The sequence below is a fragment of the Amblyraja radiata genome, chromosome 6 (genome assembly GCF_010909765.2).
Source record: "Amblyraja radiata isolate CabotCenter1 chromosome 6, sAmbRad1.1.pri, whole genome shotgun sequence".
NCBI classification, from domain to species: domain Eukaryota; kingdom Metazoa; phylum Chordata; class Chondrichthyes; order Rajiformes; family Rajidae; genus Amblyraja; species Amblyraja radiata.
The window spans coordinates 94,881,412-94,903,009 of NC_045961.1; the positions used below are offsets into that span (position 1 = coordinate 94,881,412).

Here is a 21,598-nt window from a genome sequence, read left to right on the forward strand (position 1 = left end):
ATCATTCACCCAGCCACGGCCGAGTCGGTCAACGAATTGCCGTCAGGAATGTGTCCCTTATTTTGACCTTTTGTCCCTTATTTGGGAGTGAGAAAGTTGGCAACCCTAGTCCTGCATTAGGTCATCTGTTTAGGCCATGTCTTTTCTCACCTCGAGCTCTTCCCCCCTTCCCCCCCCACTGACCCCACTAAAGGATCCCGACCCGAAATGTCGCCCAAACCTTTTTCTCCAGAGATGCTTCCTGACCCGCTGAGTTACGCATGCACTTTGTGTCTATCTTTGGTATAAACCAGCATCTGCAGTCCCTTGTTTCTACACGGGGGACTAACCTATTCATGAAAGTAAAGGATAGATATTAATTCAAATTTGTTGTTTAACTGACACCAAGGTGGATTTTTTAGGCAGATGCAATTTAGGTTTGAACAATTGTTACTTAGGACATCGAACATTGATATGACTTTTGATATGACTTCGCACACCTATGGCTGAACACAATTGAACATTGAGAATCCAATAGGTGGCAGCAAAGTCACATAATAGGAACAGTTTTGAAGGTCGATTAACATTGCTGTTGCTCTTTGATTCTTCACAGGGCGCCTCTGACCAGCTTGCCACATAGCTATTGTTTTTTATACTCCACGTATAAACTTTCAACTTAGTACAAAGTGTCAAGCTGAGGTCTCAGAATAATATTCACCTAGTACTTTAGTGTGTATATATGCGTGGGTATGTCATACCGAGCATCAAATTCTCCAAATTATCCAATTTTGGATAACTACAAAATCCCCCCTCTCTCCCTTAACTAGCCCCCCTCCCCCCCATCCCCCCCAATCTGTATTCACAGTTATTTCCCCTCCCCTCAAATATGCGTGCAATATTATTGGTTGTTTGTTTTTATGTGTATGTATGTATGTGTATATGCATATAATGTGTGTGTGTGTTTGTGTGTATGCGTGTATGTATATATATATATATGTGTGTGTGGGCTGAAGGTGATAAAAGGCTCCCACCCTCTTTCCCCACTAACTCTGGGCAAAACTTTATAATAAACCTTGTGTTAACTACAAACCGTTATTATATATTTTTCATGTAACACATAGTTGTCCTATTTAACCGTGCCTTATGACATGATTGCAGTTCCTAAAAAGTACCATTAGGTGGTGATTTACGTCAATATTTCACAGCAATATACCCACCTGAAGACGCTGTCTGACAAAATAAGGCCATAAGTCCCAAAAGCACTTTCAGGAAAAGACAAATGGGCCATTACGCAGAAATCTCCAAATTGTTGTTCGAGTTTCATCGCTATGCCGTAGGAATTATGAAAATGGCATCTTAATTTCTGCTTTATCCTTAAAATTAAGTTAAAATTATGCAAATTAAACTCACCTGATAGCTAAGTCAACCCTTTTTGAAAATAGTCAGTGTTAAAATTACAATCAAACAATATAATGTCATGGACACAGACAATGTCAAATAGAAACATAGAAACATAGAAAATAGGTGCAGGAGTAGGCCATTCGGCCCTTCGACCCTGCACCACCATTCAATATGATCATGGCTGATCATCCAACTCAGTATCCTGTACCTGCCTTCTCTCTATACCCCCTGATGCCTTTAGCCACAAGGGCCACATCTAACTCCCTCTTAAATATAGCCAATGAACTGGCCTCAACAACCTTCTGTGGCAGAGAGTTCCAGAATTTCCGCCTTTAAAATACCCAAATGACGGCCTCCACAGGCGTCTGTGGCAATGAATTTCACAGATTCACCACAGAAACATGGAAAATAGGTGCAGGAGGAGGCCTTCGAGCAAGCACCGCCATTCATTGTGATCATGGCTGATCATCCCCTATCAATAACCCGTGCCTGCCTTCTCCCCATATCCCTTGACTCCACTAGCCCCTGGAGCTCTATCTAACTCTCTCTTAAATCCATCCAGTGACTTGGCCTCCATTGCCCTCTGTGGCAGTGAATTCCATAAATTCACAACTCTCTGGGTGAAAATTTTTTTTCTCACCTCAGTCTTAAATGACCTCCCCTTTTTTCTAAGACTGTGGCCCCTGGTTCTGGACTCACCCAACATTGGGAACATTTTTCCTGCATCTAGCTTGGCCAGTCCTTTAATAATTTTAAATGTTTCTATAAGATCTCCCCCCCTCATCCTTCTAAACTCCAGTGAATACAAGCCTAGTCTTTTCAATCTTTCCTCATATGACAGTCCCGCCATCCCAGGGATCAATCTCGTGAACCTACGCTGCACTGCCTCAATCACAAGGATGTCCTTCCTCAAATTAGGAGACCAAAACTGTACACAATACTCCAGGTGTGATCTCACCAGAGCCCTATACAACTGCAGAAGAACCACCCTCTGACTAAAGAAATTCCTCCTCACCAAGGCAAATTCCTTGTATGGGAATATTTGGCCAATAAACTTACTTACTTACTTATCTCCTTTCTAAAAGTACGTCCTTGAGAATGATTAGATGCATTCCTAAATTAAACCTACTGCTTAAACAATTTAAGATTACTGGAATGAAATCCACAGATTATCCAGAAATTATATCATGCAACCACCCAATAATTTACACATAGATAAAGTTAACTCGTGTATTTATACACTCTGTGTCTTTTGTTTTGTAAACGGACATTTTAGGTCCTCGTGTAGGGACAAATTAATTCCTTCCTGAAAGGAGGAAAGAGGTATGTGCTCCAGGGTGAGAACATACACAAACTCAATTGGATCCTCTCCAGTTCCTTGCCCTTCACAAGCTTTGACACACGTCACAACACTTTACAAAACAATGCGCTTAACACTGTTGTCATTAGTGCTGTGGCACATCAGTGTTACACAATTGCTGCTTCATGTTAACATATGGAGTAATGGATAGTATAAATGAATTATAAGCCTCAGAAGCAAAGAGGTAGTTCAAATGAATTTACCACTGCACTGACGTGATCTTTAACCGGGTTTAGATGGAGGTACGGGAATAGGAACAGGCCTTTCTGCCACTCGAGCTGTTTTAATGCAAGTAGATTATGGATGAACCATATTATCTTGGTTGTCCCAACTATCCCAGAGGGGGAATCTTCAATGACAATGGAAGATGATCTTCTCAAGGGTAGTCAGGGAGAGGAAGCTGCCCTTGCTAGGTCTGTGGACAGCTTGCTAATGCTCAGGTCTCATAAACAAATGGAAAAACTCCATATCCTCAGTAACAATTTGACACACGGTTCACAGTGACGCAGCTGGTAAAACTGCTGACTCACAGCACCAGAGAGCCGGTCTGTGTGGAGTTTGCATGTGCTTCCTGTGGATATATGGGTTTCCTTTCTGTGCTCCGGTTTCATCACACATCCCATTGACGTGTGGGTTTGTAGGTTAATCAGTCTGTGTGAAATTGCCCCAAATGTGTGGGGAGTGGATGAGAAAGTGAGATCAATAGAACTGGTGTGAATGGGAGATCGATGGTTGGTGTGGACTTGATGGGCCGAAGGGCCAGTTTCCGTGGTGTATCTTTCAACTATACTGGAGATCTCAAATTGTACAACACTGCTTGTGTAGGAAGGAACTGCAGATGCTTGTTTACACATGAGGCAGATGCTCCTTGACCCGCTGAGTTACTCAAGCATTTTGTGTCTCTCTTCGGTGTACAACACCGCTTTCTCCACAACCTAATACCCAGTTTAGACACAAAAAGCTGGAGTAACTCAGCGGGTCAGACAGCATCTCTGGAGAAAGGAAATAGGTGAAGTTTCTGGTCAAGACCCTTCTTCAGACTTTGGATCTCTCGTTTCCCCTTTCCCTGCTCTATATCACTGTCTATATCTCACGTTTCCCTTTCCCCTGACTCTCAGTCTGAAGAAGGGTCTCGATCCGAAACGTCTCCTATTCCTTTTCTCCAGAGATGCTGCCTGGCCCGCTGTTACACCAGCTTTGTGTGTCTATCTTCGGTTTAAACCAGCATACTTCCTGCACACTAATATCCAGTTTATTGGACACCAGGATTATCATACTCCTGCTGCTTCTATACTCCAAGAGAGCTTGAAGACCTTAACATAGAAACATAGAAAATAGGTGCAGGAGTAGGCCATTCGGCCCTTTGAGGCTGCACCGCCATTCAATATGATCATGGCTGATCATCCAACTCAGTATCCTGTACCTGCCTTCTCTCCAGACCCCCTGATCCCTTTAGCCACAAGGGCCACATCTAACTCCCTCTTAAATATAGCCAATGAACTGGCCTCAACTACCTTCTGTGGCAGAGAATTCCAGAGATTCACCATTCTCTGTGCGAAAAATGTTTTTCTCATCTCGATCCTAAAAGACTTCCCCCTTATCCTTAAACTGTGACCCCTTGTTCTGGACTTCCCCAACATCGGGAACAATCTTCCTGCATCTAGCCTGTCCAACCCCTTAAGAATTTTGTAAGTTTCTATAAGATCCCCCCCTCAATCTTCTAAATTCTAGCGAGTACAAGCCGAGTCTATCCAGTCTTTCTTCATATGAAAGTCCTGACATCCCAGGAATCAGTCTGATGAACCTTCTCTACTCCCTCCATGGCAAGAATGGCTTTCCTCAGATTAGGAGACCAAAACTGTACGCAATACTCCAGGTGTGGTCTCACCAAGACCCTGTACAACTGCAGTAGAACCTCCCTGCTCCTATACTCAAATCCTTTTGCTATGAATGCTAACATACCATTCGCTTTCTTCACTGCCTGCTGCACCTGCATGCCTACTTTCAATGACTGGTGTACCATGACACCCAGGTCTCGTTGCATCTCCCCTTTTCCTAATCAGCCACCATTCAGATAATAGTCTACTTTCCTGTTTTTGCCACCAAAGTGGATAACCTCACATTTATTCACATTATACTGCATCTGCCATGCATTTGCCCACTCACCCAACCTATCCAAGTCACCTTGCAGCCTCCTAGCATCCTCCTCACAGCAAACACTGCCCCCCAGCTTCGTGTCATCCGCAAACTTGGAGATGTTGCATTCAATTCCCTCGTCCAAATCATTAATATATATTGTAAATAGCTGGGGTCCCAGCACCGAGCCCTGTGGTACCCCACTAGTCGCTGCCTGCCATTGTGAAAAGGACACATTTACTCCTACTCTTTGCTTCCTGTCTGCCAGCCAGTTCTCTATCCACATCAATACTATCCACATCAAGTTTGCATACTAATGTGGGACCTTGTCGAAAGCCTTCAGACTCTCCCTAATCTGCTGATACCAGATTCCAAAAAAAATCTCTCCTAAACCCCAGGCCATGGAGCATCTCTGCCAGTGTCATTACCTGACAAGTGGCAACTGCTAAGACCAATTTATCCAGATGAGGTGTGCAGTGCTCTTTGAGTCTGATTTTAGACCTTATCGTTTACTAATGAACTGCACTCTCGTTTAAAGACACACAATTCTGGAGTAACTCAGTGGGTCAGGCAGCATCCCTGGAGAACATGGATAAGTGACATTTCGGGTCGGGACCCTAAGGTCTGAAGAAGGGTCCCGACCCAAAATGTGATCTTTCAGTATGATGAAGGGTCTCATCCCAAAATATCATCTCCCCATGTTCTCTGGAGATGCTGTCTGACATGCTGAATTACACTAGCACTTTGTGTTCCTTTTCTTACTAATACTACTGGCTCTTGATTCTTCTTTGTATATCCATATATTGGACATAAACATCAGTCGCCATTGCGATAGGCAGTATTTAATTCATGTTCCTCAACTCCCTTAGCAAAGTTAAAGTGAGCTGCCTTCCTGAACTGTTGCAATCTGTGTATGTAGAAGCTCCTGTTTACTTTTGGCTGGCATGCCCCAAAAGGTTGACTCCTTGGAGAGCAACTTGTGATGTACGCACCGCCCTTGAGCTAGCAAGTGTCATTTGTAGGATTTGGAGTTTGTGTCGAGAAGGCCTTGGGGAGTTGTTGCTGTGCAGGTTGAGGCTGGTTAACAGTGTTTTCCACCATTTGGCTACTAATAACTTCATATAAATGCCACCTGACATCTGAGTTCAGAGAGTTCAATTTTAAGTTTACATTGAAATATTTTTTGGGGAACAAACACATTTTCAATTTCCTCATCATCAGATTAAGGCAGACAGCTCCGGCAACTACTGATGAACAAAATATACTATAAAAAGTGCAATTAATCAAAACGTGAAGTCAGGAGATTGAACTGGCCACATATCCTCAGGGGGTACAGGCACACTTGGAATATATTCCAGGCGATTTCTATCCCATTTAGGCGATTTTTTAGGTGACTACAAGCGACTAGGCTGTCGCCACATGGTCGCTAGGGTGTCACCTGTTTGGTCGTAAGTAGTCTCCTCAGTCGCCCAAAGAATTGTAGCATCTTTCTGATTGTGCTGGACTTTGAAGTGTTGACACATGGCTTGACGCCAATGAGCGTAGCTTGACATCTCCTGACGTAGGTGCTGTCGTAGGATGTCGCCAGGATCTCGTAGGTTGTCGCCGGTGCTGACTTCGGTGAATTCCATTGGCGACTACCTACATCAACCTACGTCAACTGCCGACCGGTACCGGCCACTGAATTGTCTTACCTTGCTGTGGCTTGTCGCGGGGTGGACATAGGTTGTCGTAGGTGTGGTCGTTGGTGGACGCCTTAATGGGTCGCCAGTTGTCGGTAGCTTGCCGTAGCTTGACGTCGACTGGGTGGTAGGTTGTTGTAGACATTGTCGTAGACATTGTCATAATGGGGTCCAGTCGCCGTTTTATTGGCGACCTACTACGTCTATGACAGTCGCTGAAAAAATCGCCTAAGTGGGACAGGCCAATTAGGTTTTGAAAAATCCCATGAAGAACCAAGGATTTTAAGCCTTGGCAAGAAACTGAAATGAAAGTCTAAAGGAATAGTAAAAGGGATGAAAGAAAATGTGGTGTCAAAATTCAATGATGCTGTCATGATTTCCTGAGTTAGTTTTATTTTGCTGACGGTGCTGTAGCTGGAAATTCCTTGGCTTGAAAGATTATTTATGAGGCTGAAAGATTATTTATGAGGCTACCATGCTATTTCTGGATCCTGCAGCGGATTTAAAGAGCCGTAACCATCATTACCGTTTCTATAAGAAAAAGAATTGTAAATTCAAAACGACTGAGGTATGCAGAGATACCAAAGGGCCGGTCCCACGAGCATGCGACTGCATGCGGCAAGCGCGACCAAACCGGAAGCGGGGGCCATGCGGGGGTCGCGCAGAGGTCGAGTGAGTGACGTGAAGTTCGAGCGAAGTCCGTGGGAAGTTCGCGTGTGACGTACGGCGTCAAGACGCTGCGTACGGCGTTGAGACGCTGCTTATGCCTGTCGAGGCGGTGCGTACATCCTCAATGCAGCTGCGGTCCGGCAGGCCGTTGCCGCGCAGAATTTTTGAACACTGTCAGTTTTTCGGAGCCCCGCGCGATGTCGGGACCAGCTCCGCACAACTCCATACGGCTCCGGCGATCGAAGTGGGACCGGCCCCGCGAGGCCGTACGGCTCAAGCGACCACATTAGGTCGCGCTTGCCGCATGCAGTCGCATGCTCGTGGGAGAGGCCCTTTGAGGTTTCTGAAGGAATACTAAGTATGAGTGGGTCCTCTTTGGCACTGACTCCAACAGGATCCCAAGAAAGCTATCTGTGGGCAGCATGAAGGAGCTTGCTTCAAAGCAAATTTAGCAGGTCAGGCAGTGTCTCTGGAGAAGATGATGTTTCAGGTCGAGACCTTTATTCAGACTCAGTCAAGGACACTGTCAAATGGGGTCATAGTCATACAGCATAGAAATGGGCCCAACTTGCCCACGCCAACCAACCCGCCCCATCTGCACTAGTTCCACCTGGTCGCGTTTGCCCATAACCCTCTAATTCTATCCTATAATACATGTCCCGTTCCAAATGCCACTGGGGGGCAGTGTTAGCTGTGATGAGGATACTAGGAGGCTGCAAGATGACTTGGATAAGCGGGGTGAGTGGGCAAATGCATGGCAGATGCAGTATAATGTGGAGAAAATGTGAGGTTAGGAGATTGAGGGGGGATCTTATAGAAAGTTACAAAATTCTTTAGGGGTTGGACAGGCTAGATGTAGGAAGATTGTTCCCGATGTTGGGGAAGTCCAGAACAAGGGGTCACAGTTTAAGGATAAAGGGGAAATCTTTTAGGAATGAGATGAGAAAAACATTTTTTACACAGAGAGTGGTGAATCTCTGGAATTCTCTGCCACAGAATGTAGTTGAGCCCTGTTCATTTGCTATATTTAAGAGGGAGTTAGATGTGGCCCTTGTGGCTAGAGGGATCAGGGTGTATGGAGAGAAGGCAGGTACAGGATACTGAGTTGGATGATCAGCCATGATCACATTGAATTGCGGTGCAGGCTCGAAGGGCCGAATGGCCTACTCCTGCACCTATTTTCTATGTTTCTATGTTAACGTTGTGACATCAACAACAGTGCAAAGGAACTTGGTTCAAACCCAATGTTACATAGATCTCAGGTGGTTTATTAGTCTGCCTGAGAACCTTTAAAATCTTTTTCTTAGGGTTTTTAAAACTGCCTGTAATGGCAGGCTTCATTCTTCACTTTCGGTGAATTGCAAACAAACTTTTGGAGATACTTTTCTGTGATGAACAAGGTGATGTAATGGTAGGGCCACAACCAAGGTCTAACAGACTGGTTTACTCTCAACAGCCCAGCCAGATGACTATACCTATTGTTGATCAAGATCCATACCTATTCTGCCCTACTTTGACAAAAGGAAGCAACTTAAGTCTTCTTTGAGTAAGAAATTCCATCACAGAGAGCTGAAAGAAAAACACGTTTTCCTCATTTTTACAAGAAAGTGTTTTTTCTTTCAGCTCTCTTGTGATGGAATTTCTGACTTCTCTGGTATAAATATTTTCAAATTGTACTCAAAGAAGACTTATTTTGTTCACCATTGTGTAGAGCAGTGGTTCCCAACCTTGTTTAATTCATGGCCCCCTTAGGCTCTTTAATTTTCCTGTGCCCCCCCCCCCCCCCCTGACATTATTAGCGGAAATAAAAAGTGTCTCCCTTCATTGAACCTGTGGTCCCCTAAATCCCCAAATTTTTCTGTGCCCCCCCCCCCCCTGAAATTTGCCAGGGCCCCAGGTTGGGAATCACTGATGTAGAACATACCTCAGATACCCTAAACCAAGCAATAACTCAATTTTGACAATATTGGCAGTTGCTTCCTTTTGGCAAATTAGGGCAGCATTGTTCTCTGCTAAACTTTCCAGATCCTGAAGACTTAGCAGGAAAGACTTCTGCTTGTGTCAAAAAGACTTCAGAACGTGAGGTCATCTGAACCAATTAAGTAGATAGAAACAAAATACTGGAGTGACTCAGTGGAACAGGCAGCATTTCTGGATAGAAGGAATGGGTGACATTTCGGATAGAGACCCTTCTTCAGACTGAGAGTCAGGGGTGAGGGAGACACAGAGATATGGAAGGCTAAGGTGTACCAATTAAGTACTTCAGAGATGTGGTCATTGTCTCAAGATAGAATACATTATAACCAACTTTATTAACAAAATGACTGCACAAACAGTGAGAGGCAGTTATAATGACCATGCCTCGAAGGATTGGAGGTTGGGTGATAGAGTATCACATTATATTAATGTTTGTATAGTTACTGCAGTGATCAGCCACACATGGGAACTGGTTCTCATTTGCCTCCAGGTATAATACTGACATTTCTGATTGTTTCGATATAAATGTAAATTGATTCAATAATGGGCAGCACAAGTATAAACCCCAAAGGCCAAATCTGGAAAACAACTCACAGTACCTGGGGAAAAGATTAGCATTTAGCTTGTTATGAGTTCCTTCCTTCAGCAAAGTACACGGTGGGTGAAAACTAATACAATGCAAAGATAAAGGGGCCTCGTACATTTTCAAACTTTTGTTACCAATAATTGCAGTTGTGTGTGTGTGTATATATATATGTATATATATATATATATGTATATACAGATACAAGTAATGGCAGACGCTGGTTAAAGGACACAAAGTGCTGGAGTAACTCTGCAAGTCAGGAAGCATCTCTGGAGAATATGGAGAGGAGCTGTGTTACTCCAGCACTTAGTATCCTTTTCTTTCTTTCCCTCCCTCTTCCTCTTTCCCTCTCTTCCTCCCTCTCTCCTTTTCTCTCTCCCTCCTTCTCGCCTTCTCTCGCTCTCTCCCTCCCTTTCACCTCTCTCTCGCTCTCTCCCTCCCTCTCACCTCTCTCTCTAACTTTCTCTCTCTCTCCCTCTCCCCTTCTCTCTCTTCCTCCCTTTCCTCTTTCTCCCTCTCACCCATCTCTCTCTCTCTCTCTCCCTCTCGCTCCCTCTCCCTCGCTCTCACCTTCTCTCTCTCCCTCTCACCTACACTCTGTCGCCTTTCCTCTCACCTTCTCCCTCTCCCTCTCTCCCCCTCCCTCTCACCTTCTCTCTCTCTCCCTCTCACTTACTCTCCCTCTCTCTCTCTCCATTCCTCCCACCTCTCCCTCTCATCCCTCTCTCTGTCCCTCTCCCTCCCTCTCAACTTCTCTCTATCCCCCTCACCTCTCTCCATCTCTCCCTCTCACCTTGCCTCTCTCTTGCCTTAGCTTGCCACCATCTTCACAAAGACAGTTAGGGATAGGCAATAAACACTGTTGTACGTGGCCTTACCATCAATATTCAAGGGAAGGAGGTAAGATGCAAAAAAAAAAATCTCTTAAAAAAAAAAAACAGTTTAACACTGTATATTGATACATATGACAATAATAAACCGATGATAACAAACATTTTTGGGATAAATACAATGTTATCTGATCGGCATAAAACTTTCAAGTTTGGATTCACTCTCTGTTTTACGCTTCACCTGATGTCATTCCCCACTGAAGTCAGAAGGAAGCAAAATGTTATGGAGTAGAAAAGATGTTATACTAATACCTGTCACATTCCATGATTCATATTGTGTCCAGAACTGTTCACAATACTTACAAAGTGTGGTATAAATTTAACATAACTACTCACCTTTTCAATTCTTTTCCTTTCTAAATGTATTTGCTAAATATGCTTCATTTTGGAATATTAACCCACCTTGTTCCTTTAAGTGTTCAAGAAGGAACTGCAGATGCTGGAAGATCGAAGGTACACAAAAATGCTGGAGAAACTCAGCGGGTGCAGCAGCATCTATGGAGCGAAGGAAATAGGTGACGTTTCGGGCCGAAACCCTTCTTCAGACCCTCGAGCTGTCTCCTCCCATCCCCCCGCCCTCGGGCTCCTCCTCCTCCCTTTTTCCTTCCTTCTCCCCCCTACCCCCCATCAGTCTGAAGAAGGGTTTTGGCCCGAAACGTCACCTATTTCCTTCGCTCCATAGATGCTGCTGCACCCGCTGAGTTTCTCCAGCATTTTTGTGTACCTTTGTTCCTTTAAGTGATTTGTTTATGAATCCCACAATTCCCTTGTGCCCCATTTAAATGGGTATTTTCCAAGGTTACATCCTCTAAAATGCTTCATTCCCTTGCAATGCTTTAACAAGATATATTTATGCTCTGCAAGGTATTAATATTCCCGTTGCAGTCCTCCTCTGCATTCACTACAATGCTCAATTTGATGTCTTAGTTTTAGATTAGCTTAGAGGTACAGCGTGGAAACAGGTCCTTTGGCAATAGACAATAGACAATAGGTGCAGGAGTAGGCCATTCGGCCCTTCGAGCCAGCACCTCCATTCAATGTGATCATGGCTGATTATCCCCAATCAGTACCCCGGTCCTGCCTTCTCTCCATATCCCCTGACTCCGCTATTTTTAAGAGCCCTATCGAGCTCTCTCTTGAAAGCATCCAGAGAACCTGCCTGCCTCCTTCCTCAAATTAGAGGACCAAAACTGCACACAATACTCCAGGTGTGGTCTCACTAGGGCTCTGTACAACTGCAGAAGGACCTATTTGCTCCTATATTCGACTCCTCTTGTTATAAAGGCCAACATGCCATTCGCTTTCTTCACTGCCCGCTGTACCTGCATGCTTACTTTCATAGACTGATGTAAAAGGACCCCCAGATCCCGTTGTACTTCCCATTTTCCCAACTTGACGCCATTTAGATAGTAATCTGCCTTCCTGTTTTTGCTACCAAAGTGGATAACCTCACATTTATCCGCATTAAACTTCATCTGCCGTGCATCTGCCCACTCCCCCAACCTGTCCAAGTCACCCTGCATTCTCATAGCATCCTCCTCACAGTTCACACTGCCACCCAGCTTTGTGTCATCTGCAAATTTACTAATGTTACTTTGAATCCTTTCATCCAAATCATTGATATATATTGTAAATAGCTGCGGTCCCAGCACTGGGTGGTCTGCACCGCCTAGCGATCCCCGCACACTGAAGCCCACGTCCCACTTAGCGATTTTTTTCAGCGACTGCAGGCGACTAGGCTGTCACCACATGGTCGCGGGGTGACGCCTGTATGGTCGTGAGTAGTCTCCTCAAGAGTCATAATGTTTTTCTGGCTGCCGCTGGATTTTGTAATGTACAAAACTTTTTGGCGACTGTGGGCTTGACGCAGTTTGTCTTCTCCTGTCGTAGGTACAATCGCCGGCCATCGCCAGGATAACGTAGGTTGTCGCCAGGTATCGTTGATTGTCGGCGGGTGCTGACCTTGGTGAATTCCATTGGCGACTACCTACGGCAACCTACGTCAACTGGCGACAGGTACCGGCGACTGAATTGTCTACAGTTGTCTTCAACTGAATTGTCTTCAGTCACTGACATGGTCGTTGCTTGACGTAGCTTGTCAGGGGTGGACGTAGGTTAGCTTTGGATGTCGCCTGTGTGGTCATAGGTTGTCGTAGGTGTGGTCATAGGTGGGCGTCCTAATGGGTCGCTGGTTGTCAGTAGCTTGACATTGACTAGGTGGTAGGTTGTCGTAGATTGTTGTAGACATTGTCGCAGGGGGAGGTCCAGTCGCCGTTTTTTCGGCGACCTGCTAAGACTGTGACAGTCGCCGAAAAATTTGCCTAAGTGGGAAATGCCCTGAACATTATCCCACCCACACTAGGAACCATTGATATTTGTATCTAGCTAATTAGCCTACAAACCCGGACGTCTTCAGAGTGTGGGAGGAAACCCAGAGAAGACCCATGCAGGTCTGATTTTTGACGCCAATCCTTTATGAAAACAATGGTCCTGGTACTCATTGTGGTTGTGAAACTCCATCACTTTTTGGTGTTGGAATAACTACTCTGAAGAAGAAGTGAGTCCTCAGAAGGTTGTATCAAATGTCCCAAAATGTAGCAAATGTGTGAGTATCTCCACTTCCTTGTTTTCTCCGACTGTCAAGTGTCAAACTGATGCTGCACTGTTAGAGTTGCTGTCCGTTGGATATGATAAACCATGCACTATTTGCCTGTTAAGAGAGTTATTTTGAAGAAGAGTAGTGGAATTATACCAGGAGTTCTGACCAATATTTATCTCAATCAAGATGATAAAAAGATTATCGAGTGAATTATCAAACTGTCGGTGCCATGTGTGTGTGAATTATGTACCACATTTCATATATTACAATCATGACCCGACCACAAAACAACTTCATTAGTTGTAAAATAAATTGTATTTGTCAATCAGTATATTTCATGACATAGCAAAGACTTAGCATGCTGGAGAAACTCAGCGGGTCAGGTAGCATGTTTAAGAAAGAACTGCAGATGCTGGAAAATCGAAGGTAGACAAAAATGCTGGAGAAACTCAGCGGGCGAGGCAGCATCTATGGAGCGAAGGAAATAGGCAACGTTTCGGGTCGAAACCCTTCTTCAGGCTGATGTGAGTGGGGGGGGCGGGAAGAAGAAAGGAAGAGGAGGAGCCAGTGGGCTGAGGGAGAGCTGAGAAGGGGAGGAGAAAGTAGGGACTATCTGAAATTAGAGAAGTCAATGTTCATACTGCTGGGGTGCAGACTGCCCAAGCGAAATATGAGGTGCTGCTCCTCCAATTTACAGTGGTCCTCACTCCTTGAGGACATGGGTATGAGATGTCTTAGAAACATAGAAACATAGAAAATAGGTGCAGGAGTAGACCATTCGGCCCTTCGAGCCTGCACCGCCATTCAATATGATCATGACTGATTATCCAACTCAGTATCCCGTACCCGCCTTCTCTCCATACCCCCTGATCCCCTTAGCCACAAGAGCCACATCTAACTCCCTCTTAAATATAGCCAATGAACTGGCCTCAACTACCTTCTGTGGCAGGGAATTCCACAGATTCACCACTCTCTGTGTGAAAAATGTTTTTCTCATCTCGGTCCTAAAAGACTTCCTCCTTATCCTTAAACTGTGACCCCTTGTTCTGGACTTCCCCAACATCAGGAACAATCTCCCTGCATCTAGCCTGTCCAACCCCTTAAGAATGTTGTAAGTTTCTATAAGATCCCCCCTCAATCTTCTAAATTCTAGCGAGTACAAGCCGAGTCTATCCAGTCTTTCTTCATATGAAAGTCCTGACATCCCAGTAATCAGTCTGGTGAACCTTCTCTGTACTCCCTCTATGGCAAGAATATATTTCCTCATATTAGGAGACCAAAACTGTACGCAATACTCCAGGTGACGTCTTGGATCGACTCCCTTGCATCCCGGCCTGAAAGGCCACCTACCCATGTTCTCCAGCAATGCTGCCTGACCAGCTGAATTACTGCAGCACTTTGTGTCTTTGTTTTGTTCCATGTGTCTGCATTTCATGCTGTAGTTTGTAATGGTGCACTTAAAGGGATATTAGAGTTTATTGTTTAGTTGTTTGGAGATACAGTGTGGAAACAGGCCCTTCGGCCCACCAGTCTGCACCGACACACACGTACACTAGGTCTATGCTACACACAAGGGACAATTTACAGAAGCCAATTAACAAACCTGCACTTCTTTGAAATATGGGAGGAAACCGGAGCACCTGAGGAGAACCCACACAATCACAAGGAGAATGAACGAACTCCATGCTGACACTCTACCACTGCCCCACTGTGCCGCCCCTAATATGACCTGATATTTGGGGGCAGCAATGCTGTCTGTAGCCCATCTGTTAGAGCTGTTTCTCTATGGAATCAGACTAAGTCTCATCTGATCTTAAAGTACTACAACACTTGCAGAAGCTGTTATCCCTAAGTAAGAATTAGCTTTTAAACTCCTAATAGTCAACAGAAATAAATGTGGTCATGTTTATCAATTAATTGGCATCTTAATTTCTCTATTTCATGGTTTGCGAACAGCACTTGGAAGGATAGTATTTATTATTCATCTCTCGTGCCCTTTAAATCAGTGGCTTGAGGGTCAGTTTAGAATTATTGTAACTTTAGTTTAGTTTAGGCAGTGGCAGCCGGTCTCTGGATGCTTTCAAGAGAGAGTTAGATAGAGCTCTTAATGATGGCGGAGTCAGGGGATAAGGGGAGAAGGCAGGAACGGGGTACTGATTGTGAATGATCAGCCATGATCACATTGAATGGCGGTGCAGGCTCGAAGTGCCGACTGGCCTACTCCTGCACCTATTGTCTAAACCTTTACACTAGTCTTCAGTCACCACCAAGTCAACACAGACAAGAATGACACCTTGAGGTCTAAATAGAGTAAATTGGATGTACCTATTTCCCATTGCAGAATTATTTAAGCTCATAGGGTATAGTTTGGTTCAGAGATACAGCACGGAAACAGGCCCTTTGGCTCAGAGTCCGCACTGGCCAGCGATTCCCATACCTTAACACTATCCTACACACACTGGGGAATATTTTACATTCATACCAAGCCAATTAGCCTGCAAACCTGTACGTCTTTGGAGTGTGGGAGGAAACCGAATATTTCGGAGAAAACCCACGCGGTCACGGGGAGAACGTACAAACTCTGTACAGACAATAGTCAGTATCGAAGCCGGATCTCTGGCGCAGTGAGGCAGCAACTCTACCGCTACGCCACCGTGCCACCCCTATTTAAATACATTTAAATAAATTATTGAAAGTATTAGAGGTGAGGTGAGGGAAGTATTTCTCAGCCAGGCTGGAACTCACTGCCTGAAAGGGAAGTGGAGGCAGAAATCCTTTGCGCATTTGCTAGCTATTTGGATGATCACTTGAAGAGGTGGGACCCACAGAGTTATGATCCTTACTCATACTGAAAATGCACTGAGCGGCTTTCTTTCCTATTAGAGCCACAATGGGCCGAATGGCCCCCTTTCTAGGATGTAAATTTGCTCTGATTTCCATGACGGGAATCAACATGGTTTGCATTCATCAGTACTGATGCCGGCATTTTAGTGCAGGATTATTTAATTATTTACATTTAAATTTATCAGCTGTCATGGTGATACCAATGCGGCAGGTCAGGTATCTAGCCTAGGCCGCATGTCCAATAACTTGTCTGGAAATTATCTATTGGCCCCAATTTTGTGCTGTGAAGGGGACCATTCAATCAGTTGAATCATTTAGTTCACAAATTCATTTTAGTTTCTTAACCCACTCTTAAACCTGATTTATCATTCATCACATCCTTAATATTGAGATCCGGCTTTTAACGAGCAAATGACCTAATCACAATTTGTGGTTAACACAGCAATTATAGTTTAATATGCTGCAAGACCAAAATCTATGGAACATTTTTGTTTCTTGCTGTGTTAACCACAAATGGTGATTAGGTCATTTGCTCGTTAAAAGCCGGATCTCAATATTTACTGTGGCTAATTTCACTGAGTTAGCTACAGGAGATTTTCAAGCATTACTCTTATCTTCAAGTGGTCTGTGCAGTGAATGGAACATTATGTGGGTTGTATGTTCTGTTTTACAGGTTAACCATTTCTGCTGAGTGCCCCATGCAACTAGAAGACTTCCCAATGGACGTTCATGCTTGCCCCCTTAAATTTGGAAGCTGTAAGTCTGTGTGAAATCATATCTGAATACAATGATCTACATTCAGGTGCAGAATGGCAATAGTTCTTGAACCTCTGAAGCCAGGGGTACTGTTGATTCCATGTACAGCCAGACCATTCTCCTGGATATAAATCATCCCATTCATTTATCACTATCATTCAGAGAGAGCCAAGGCCATCATGTGGTTCTAGTATAAATGTAAATTGTACAGATTCACTGTGTCAGATGTTTTTTGTTAAATTGAGGAACCAAACTCAAGGCCTAAGTTCCTGAGATCGAGACTGCGAAATGCTGGATAATGAGTAAAGGACAATAACCTCCCCATTGGCATTCAAATGCTCCATGTATGACAACATTTCCATTCGATGGGGCATCGTCGAAGGTTAATGTAACAGTTAGTAACAAGGCATTACACAACAGAAGGGGCACGAACAGAGGTTCACAATTTATTACAGAGTGTCCCATAGCCAATTTAATGTTTATGTCAATATTGTTAGTATTACTATTTGGGCAAGTATAACAGCAAGCCTTTGTGCAATTATGATGCAAAAAGAATAATGAAATAAATTATATCATGTTTTGGTGGTTAAACGTGAGGGATGAGTATTGGCCTCTTTCACTTCAATGAAAAATGCTTCCATTATGACCACCACATCCAGCAAGAACAGGGGATGGAAAACCTTCCTTACTCCACACTTTCCCCCACACATTTGTAGTCATCATTACAGTCGGAACATATAAACGACTGTCCCAGTTTTAACCATCCCCAGACTGTAGATGTTCAATTATTGAGATGGTCTTCTCGAGGCTTGGTGAGAAATTCCCCATTTAACACCATTAAAATCTTTAATTACTCTTTGTGAGTTAAAATTGCACATAAATCCTGCTGTTGTGTTTGCCCGCATTGTAATATTTACGATATTTCCAAAATTATTCATCGACTGAAACGGACACATTATTTGGGTGAGCTCAAGGGATTGATGAGAAGATAGATGAGAAACTAGATGAGAAATATAATCTAAACATAGATGAGAAACTAGATTTGTGATCCAAAATCACCCATGATAAGAACAGCCTGCTTCCATTTCTTACATTGGGGTGAAGCATGATCTTCAACAGTAAATGAGGTCTCATGGAGACATAATGAATATTAAACAAAGCACAGTGTAAGTTTCGAAGTGTTTCATGGAATGGTTGATATCCATTTGAATGGGGAGAACAGGGTAATGCATCACCTAAGGACAAAGCTAAACAGGTGATATCAGGTCTTGGATTAAGTATTAAACCTGAACGCACAACTTTGAAGGTGAACTAACTTACAGGTAATTTTTTTAACAATGCCGATATCAGTAACTGAAATTAATATGAAAACAACTCAAGAGTAGAATGGAGGCACAAGGAACTACAGATGTTGGAAACTTGAGTGAAATACTGAGTGCTGGAGTAACTCAGTGGGTGAGGCAGCATATGTGGAAGGAATGGATAGGCGATGTTTCGCGTCGGGGTGAAACATTGCTTATCCATTCCTTCCAATCCAGCACTTTGTGTTTCAGTGGAAAACGCAGCAGGTCAGTTAGCATCTGTGGAGAAAGAACGGGTAATCCGTTAAATCTGGGACTCTTCATCAGTTCACAAATTTGGTCAGGTCCGACCGAGACTCTTCAACAGGTCTCCAATAGGCCTCATTATCTACCGCAGAACCCATTGGACTGGAGTGGAAGCAGATAATCCTTGATCCTTGGGAAGAGGTTAAAGAAGAACTCTGAGGAACTTGTGGCTAAATTCAGCAGGGGATTGGGAGGTCAGGTGTATGGGTGTTTGACAAACAGAGTGTTTCATACATCCATACAACAGCGGCAGAGACCAAAGTCAAAGACATGCTGAGTAATGGAGGCCAGGCGGATCAACCACAATTCTGCCCAAATAAATCATAAGTTCTCAAGTTCTAGGAGCAGAATTAGGCCATTCGGCCCATCAAGTCTACTCCACCATTCAATCATGGCTCTTTCTCTCTCATCCCCATTCCCCTGCTATCTCCCTATAACCCTTGACACCATACAAATCAAGAATCTATCAATCTCTACCTTAAAGATTGATTGATTGATTGATTGATTATACCTTTAATAATCCTTTACAGGAAATTACAGTGCCACGACAGCTTCAAGACAGACATAACACCACACATTTCCTCAAATAGCTTCCATACTTAACAAGTTAAAATACAAGTTAAAATACAATGAATGAAAAAAAGTGCAGTTATTTATGCGCATTATATAACCTTATAGCAGCTGGTATACAAGACTTCCTATGTCTCTCAGTTTTGCACATTGGTGCAATCAGTCTCTGACTGAAGATGCTGCTCTTGATCACCAGGGCATGGAGTGGGTGAGTGGGGTTGGTCATTATTGAACCCAGTTTGTTCAGAGTTCTGGCCTCTGCCACCTGCTGGACCGTTCGTTGCTCAGCCCCGACCACTGAGCCGACCTTCCTGATCAGCTTGTCCAGTCTGTTTTTGTCCGCTATGCGGGCGCCATCTCCCCAACAGGCCACAGCAAAAAACAGAGCAGATAAAGATATCCAGAGACTTGGCCTACACAGCCATTTGTGGCAATGAATTCCACAGATTCACCACCCTCTGACTACAGAAATTCCTCCTCATCTCCTTTCTAAAGGTACGTTCTTTTATTCTGAGTCTGTGGCCTTTGTTCCTCGACTCTCCCACTAGTGGAAACCATCCTCTCCACAATCACTCTATCCAGGCCTTATCAATTGTTTGAGCTGCTGACTGACCTTGCCAGATCTATGAAATCCAAAAACACTGCAGTTGTTAGAAATCTGACGTGAAAGAGAAAATTGAAAGGACTCAGCATCCCGAGAGTAAGGAAAGCAGAGTTCACACAGTAGAGGTTGAAGATGTTTCATCAGAAATCAGAAATTTAAATCAGTTTGGATTATAAATTAAAAAGGTCAATTATCTGAAATTGCTTAGTTCTAATATAATAACAATTACAGCACGGAAACAGGCCATCTCGACCGTTCTAGTCCGTGCCGAACACGTATTCTCCCCTAGTCCCATACACCTGCGCTCAGACCATAACCCTCCATTCCTTTCCCGTCCATATAACTATCCAATTTATTTTTAAATTAAAAAAACGAACCTGCCTCCACCACCTTCACTGGAAGCTCATTCCACACAGCCACCACTCTCTGAGTAAAGAAGTTCCCCCTCATGTTACCCCTAAACTTCTGTCCCTTAATTCTCAAGTCATGTCCCCTTGTTTGAATCTTCCCTACTCTCAGTGGGAAAAGCTTATCCACGTCAACTCTGTCTATCCCTCTCATCATTTTAAAGACCTCTATCAAGTCCCCCCTTAACCTTCTGTGCTCCAAAGAATAAAGCCCTAACTTGTTCAACCTTTCTCTGTAACTTAGTTGCTGAAACCCAGGCAACATTCTAGTAAATCTCCTCTGTACTCTCTCTATTTTGTTGACGTCCTTCCTATAATTAGGCAACCAAAATTGTACACCATACTCCAGAATTGGCCTCACCAATGCCTTGTACAATTTTAACATTACATCCCAACTTCTATACTCAATGCTCTGATTTATAAAGGCCAGCACACCAAAAGCTTTCTTTACCACCCTATCTACATGAGATTCCACTTTCAGGGAACTATGCAGTTATTCCCAGATCCCTCTGTTCACCTGCAGGGTTCACCTGAAAGGTTATTAATCTCCAGCTTTGTAATTCTCTCTCCACGGATGCTGCCTGATCTGTTCAGTATTTCCAACATTTTCCACGTTGATTTCAGATCTCCAGCAACTGATTTTCAGAAGTCCAGAATTGATTTTCATGGTTCCATTGTATTTATCTTCTGGAAGCTTTGCCTTCTTCACAACTAATGTCGAGTCAATGAAAGTAGGAGAAACACTGGGTGATCAGCAACACGAAAAGTAATCATTCTTTCTGTACGACATTTCTGGGTGATGATTTTGTTTTCCTGCGAGACCCAAGAGTGATGTGTTTTCATAAAATAGGGGGGAAAATGTATCACAAAATTTGAATAATTGTCTGGAGGGCTATTCATTTGCAAATTAATGTTGTATGCAAGTAAATTCATTTTCTTCAATTAGATTATTTCTCAATCTAGACAGTACAATTAATTTCTATGGCACAGTGCAGAAAATTGAAATGGCTCAAAGTTATTAAAAGGAACTATGAATCTTGCAAGATTAGTCATAAGATTGTCTGGAAAGATATTTGGACTGCCTGTTGAATGAGAAAGCCACAGCGCCGTGCTTTGCAAGTGGAAATGTTTTTTTTTTTAATATGTTAAAATTAAACAAAGAACTTATGAAAGGAACCATTTAAACTAAAAGACTGGGGTGTCTCATCTAAAGCTTTATATCTGATGAAATATCGGGTAGGATTTAGCTCATAACTAACTTCAAAGTGATACAGAGGAGCATGGCATTAAGATTCAATACTTGTATCCAGAAGACCAAGCTGCTCACATATACTACAGCAGCATCTTGAGAAGTTAAATGAAATCAATGATGGAACTAAGGAATAGGTATAACTAACAGGAAGTCACGTTACAGCTTTATAGTACTTTGGTTAGGCCACCACATGTGGGAATTGTGGGCAGTTCCCTTACAGGAAGGCTGTGGATTCTTTGGAGAGAGTGCAGAAGAGGTTGACCAGAATGCTGCCTGGAT

General features: G+C 43.6%; 1 protein-coding gene across 1 annotated transcript in view; it reads left to right on the top strand.

The window, feature by feature from the left end:
- Positions 1-21,598, top strand: part of gabra5 (gamma-aminobutyric acid type A receptor subunit alpha5) — a 95,138-nt gene that overhangs the window by 31,735 nt on the left and 41,805 nt on the right. Inside the window, exon 6 of the mRNA XM_033023258.1 lies at positions 16,797-16,879. Coding sequence (XP_032879149.1) covers positions 16,797-16,879 — 83 coding nt within the window. The remainder of the gene's footprint in view (positions 1-16,796; positions 16,880-21,598) is intronic.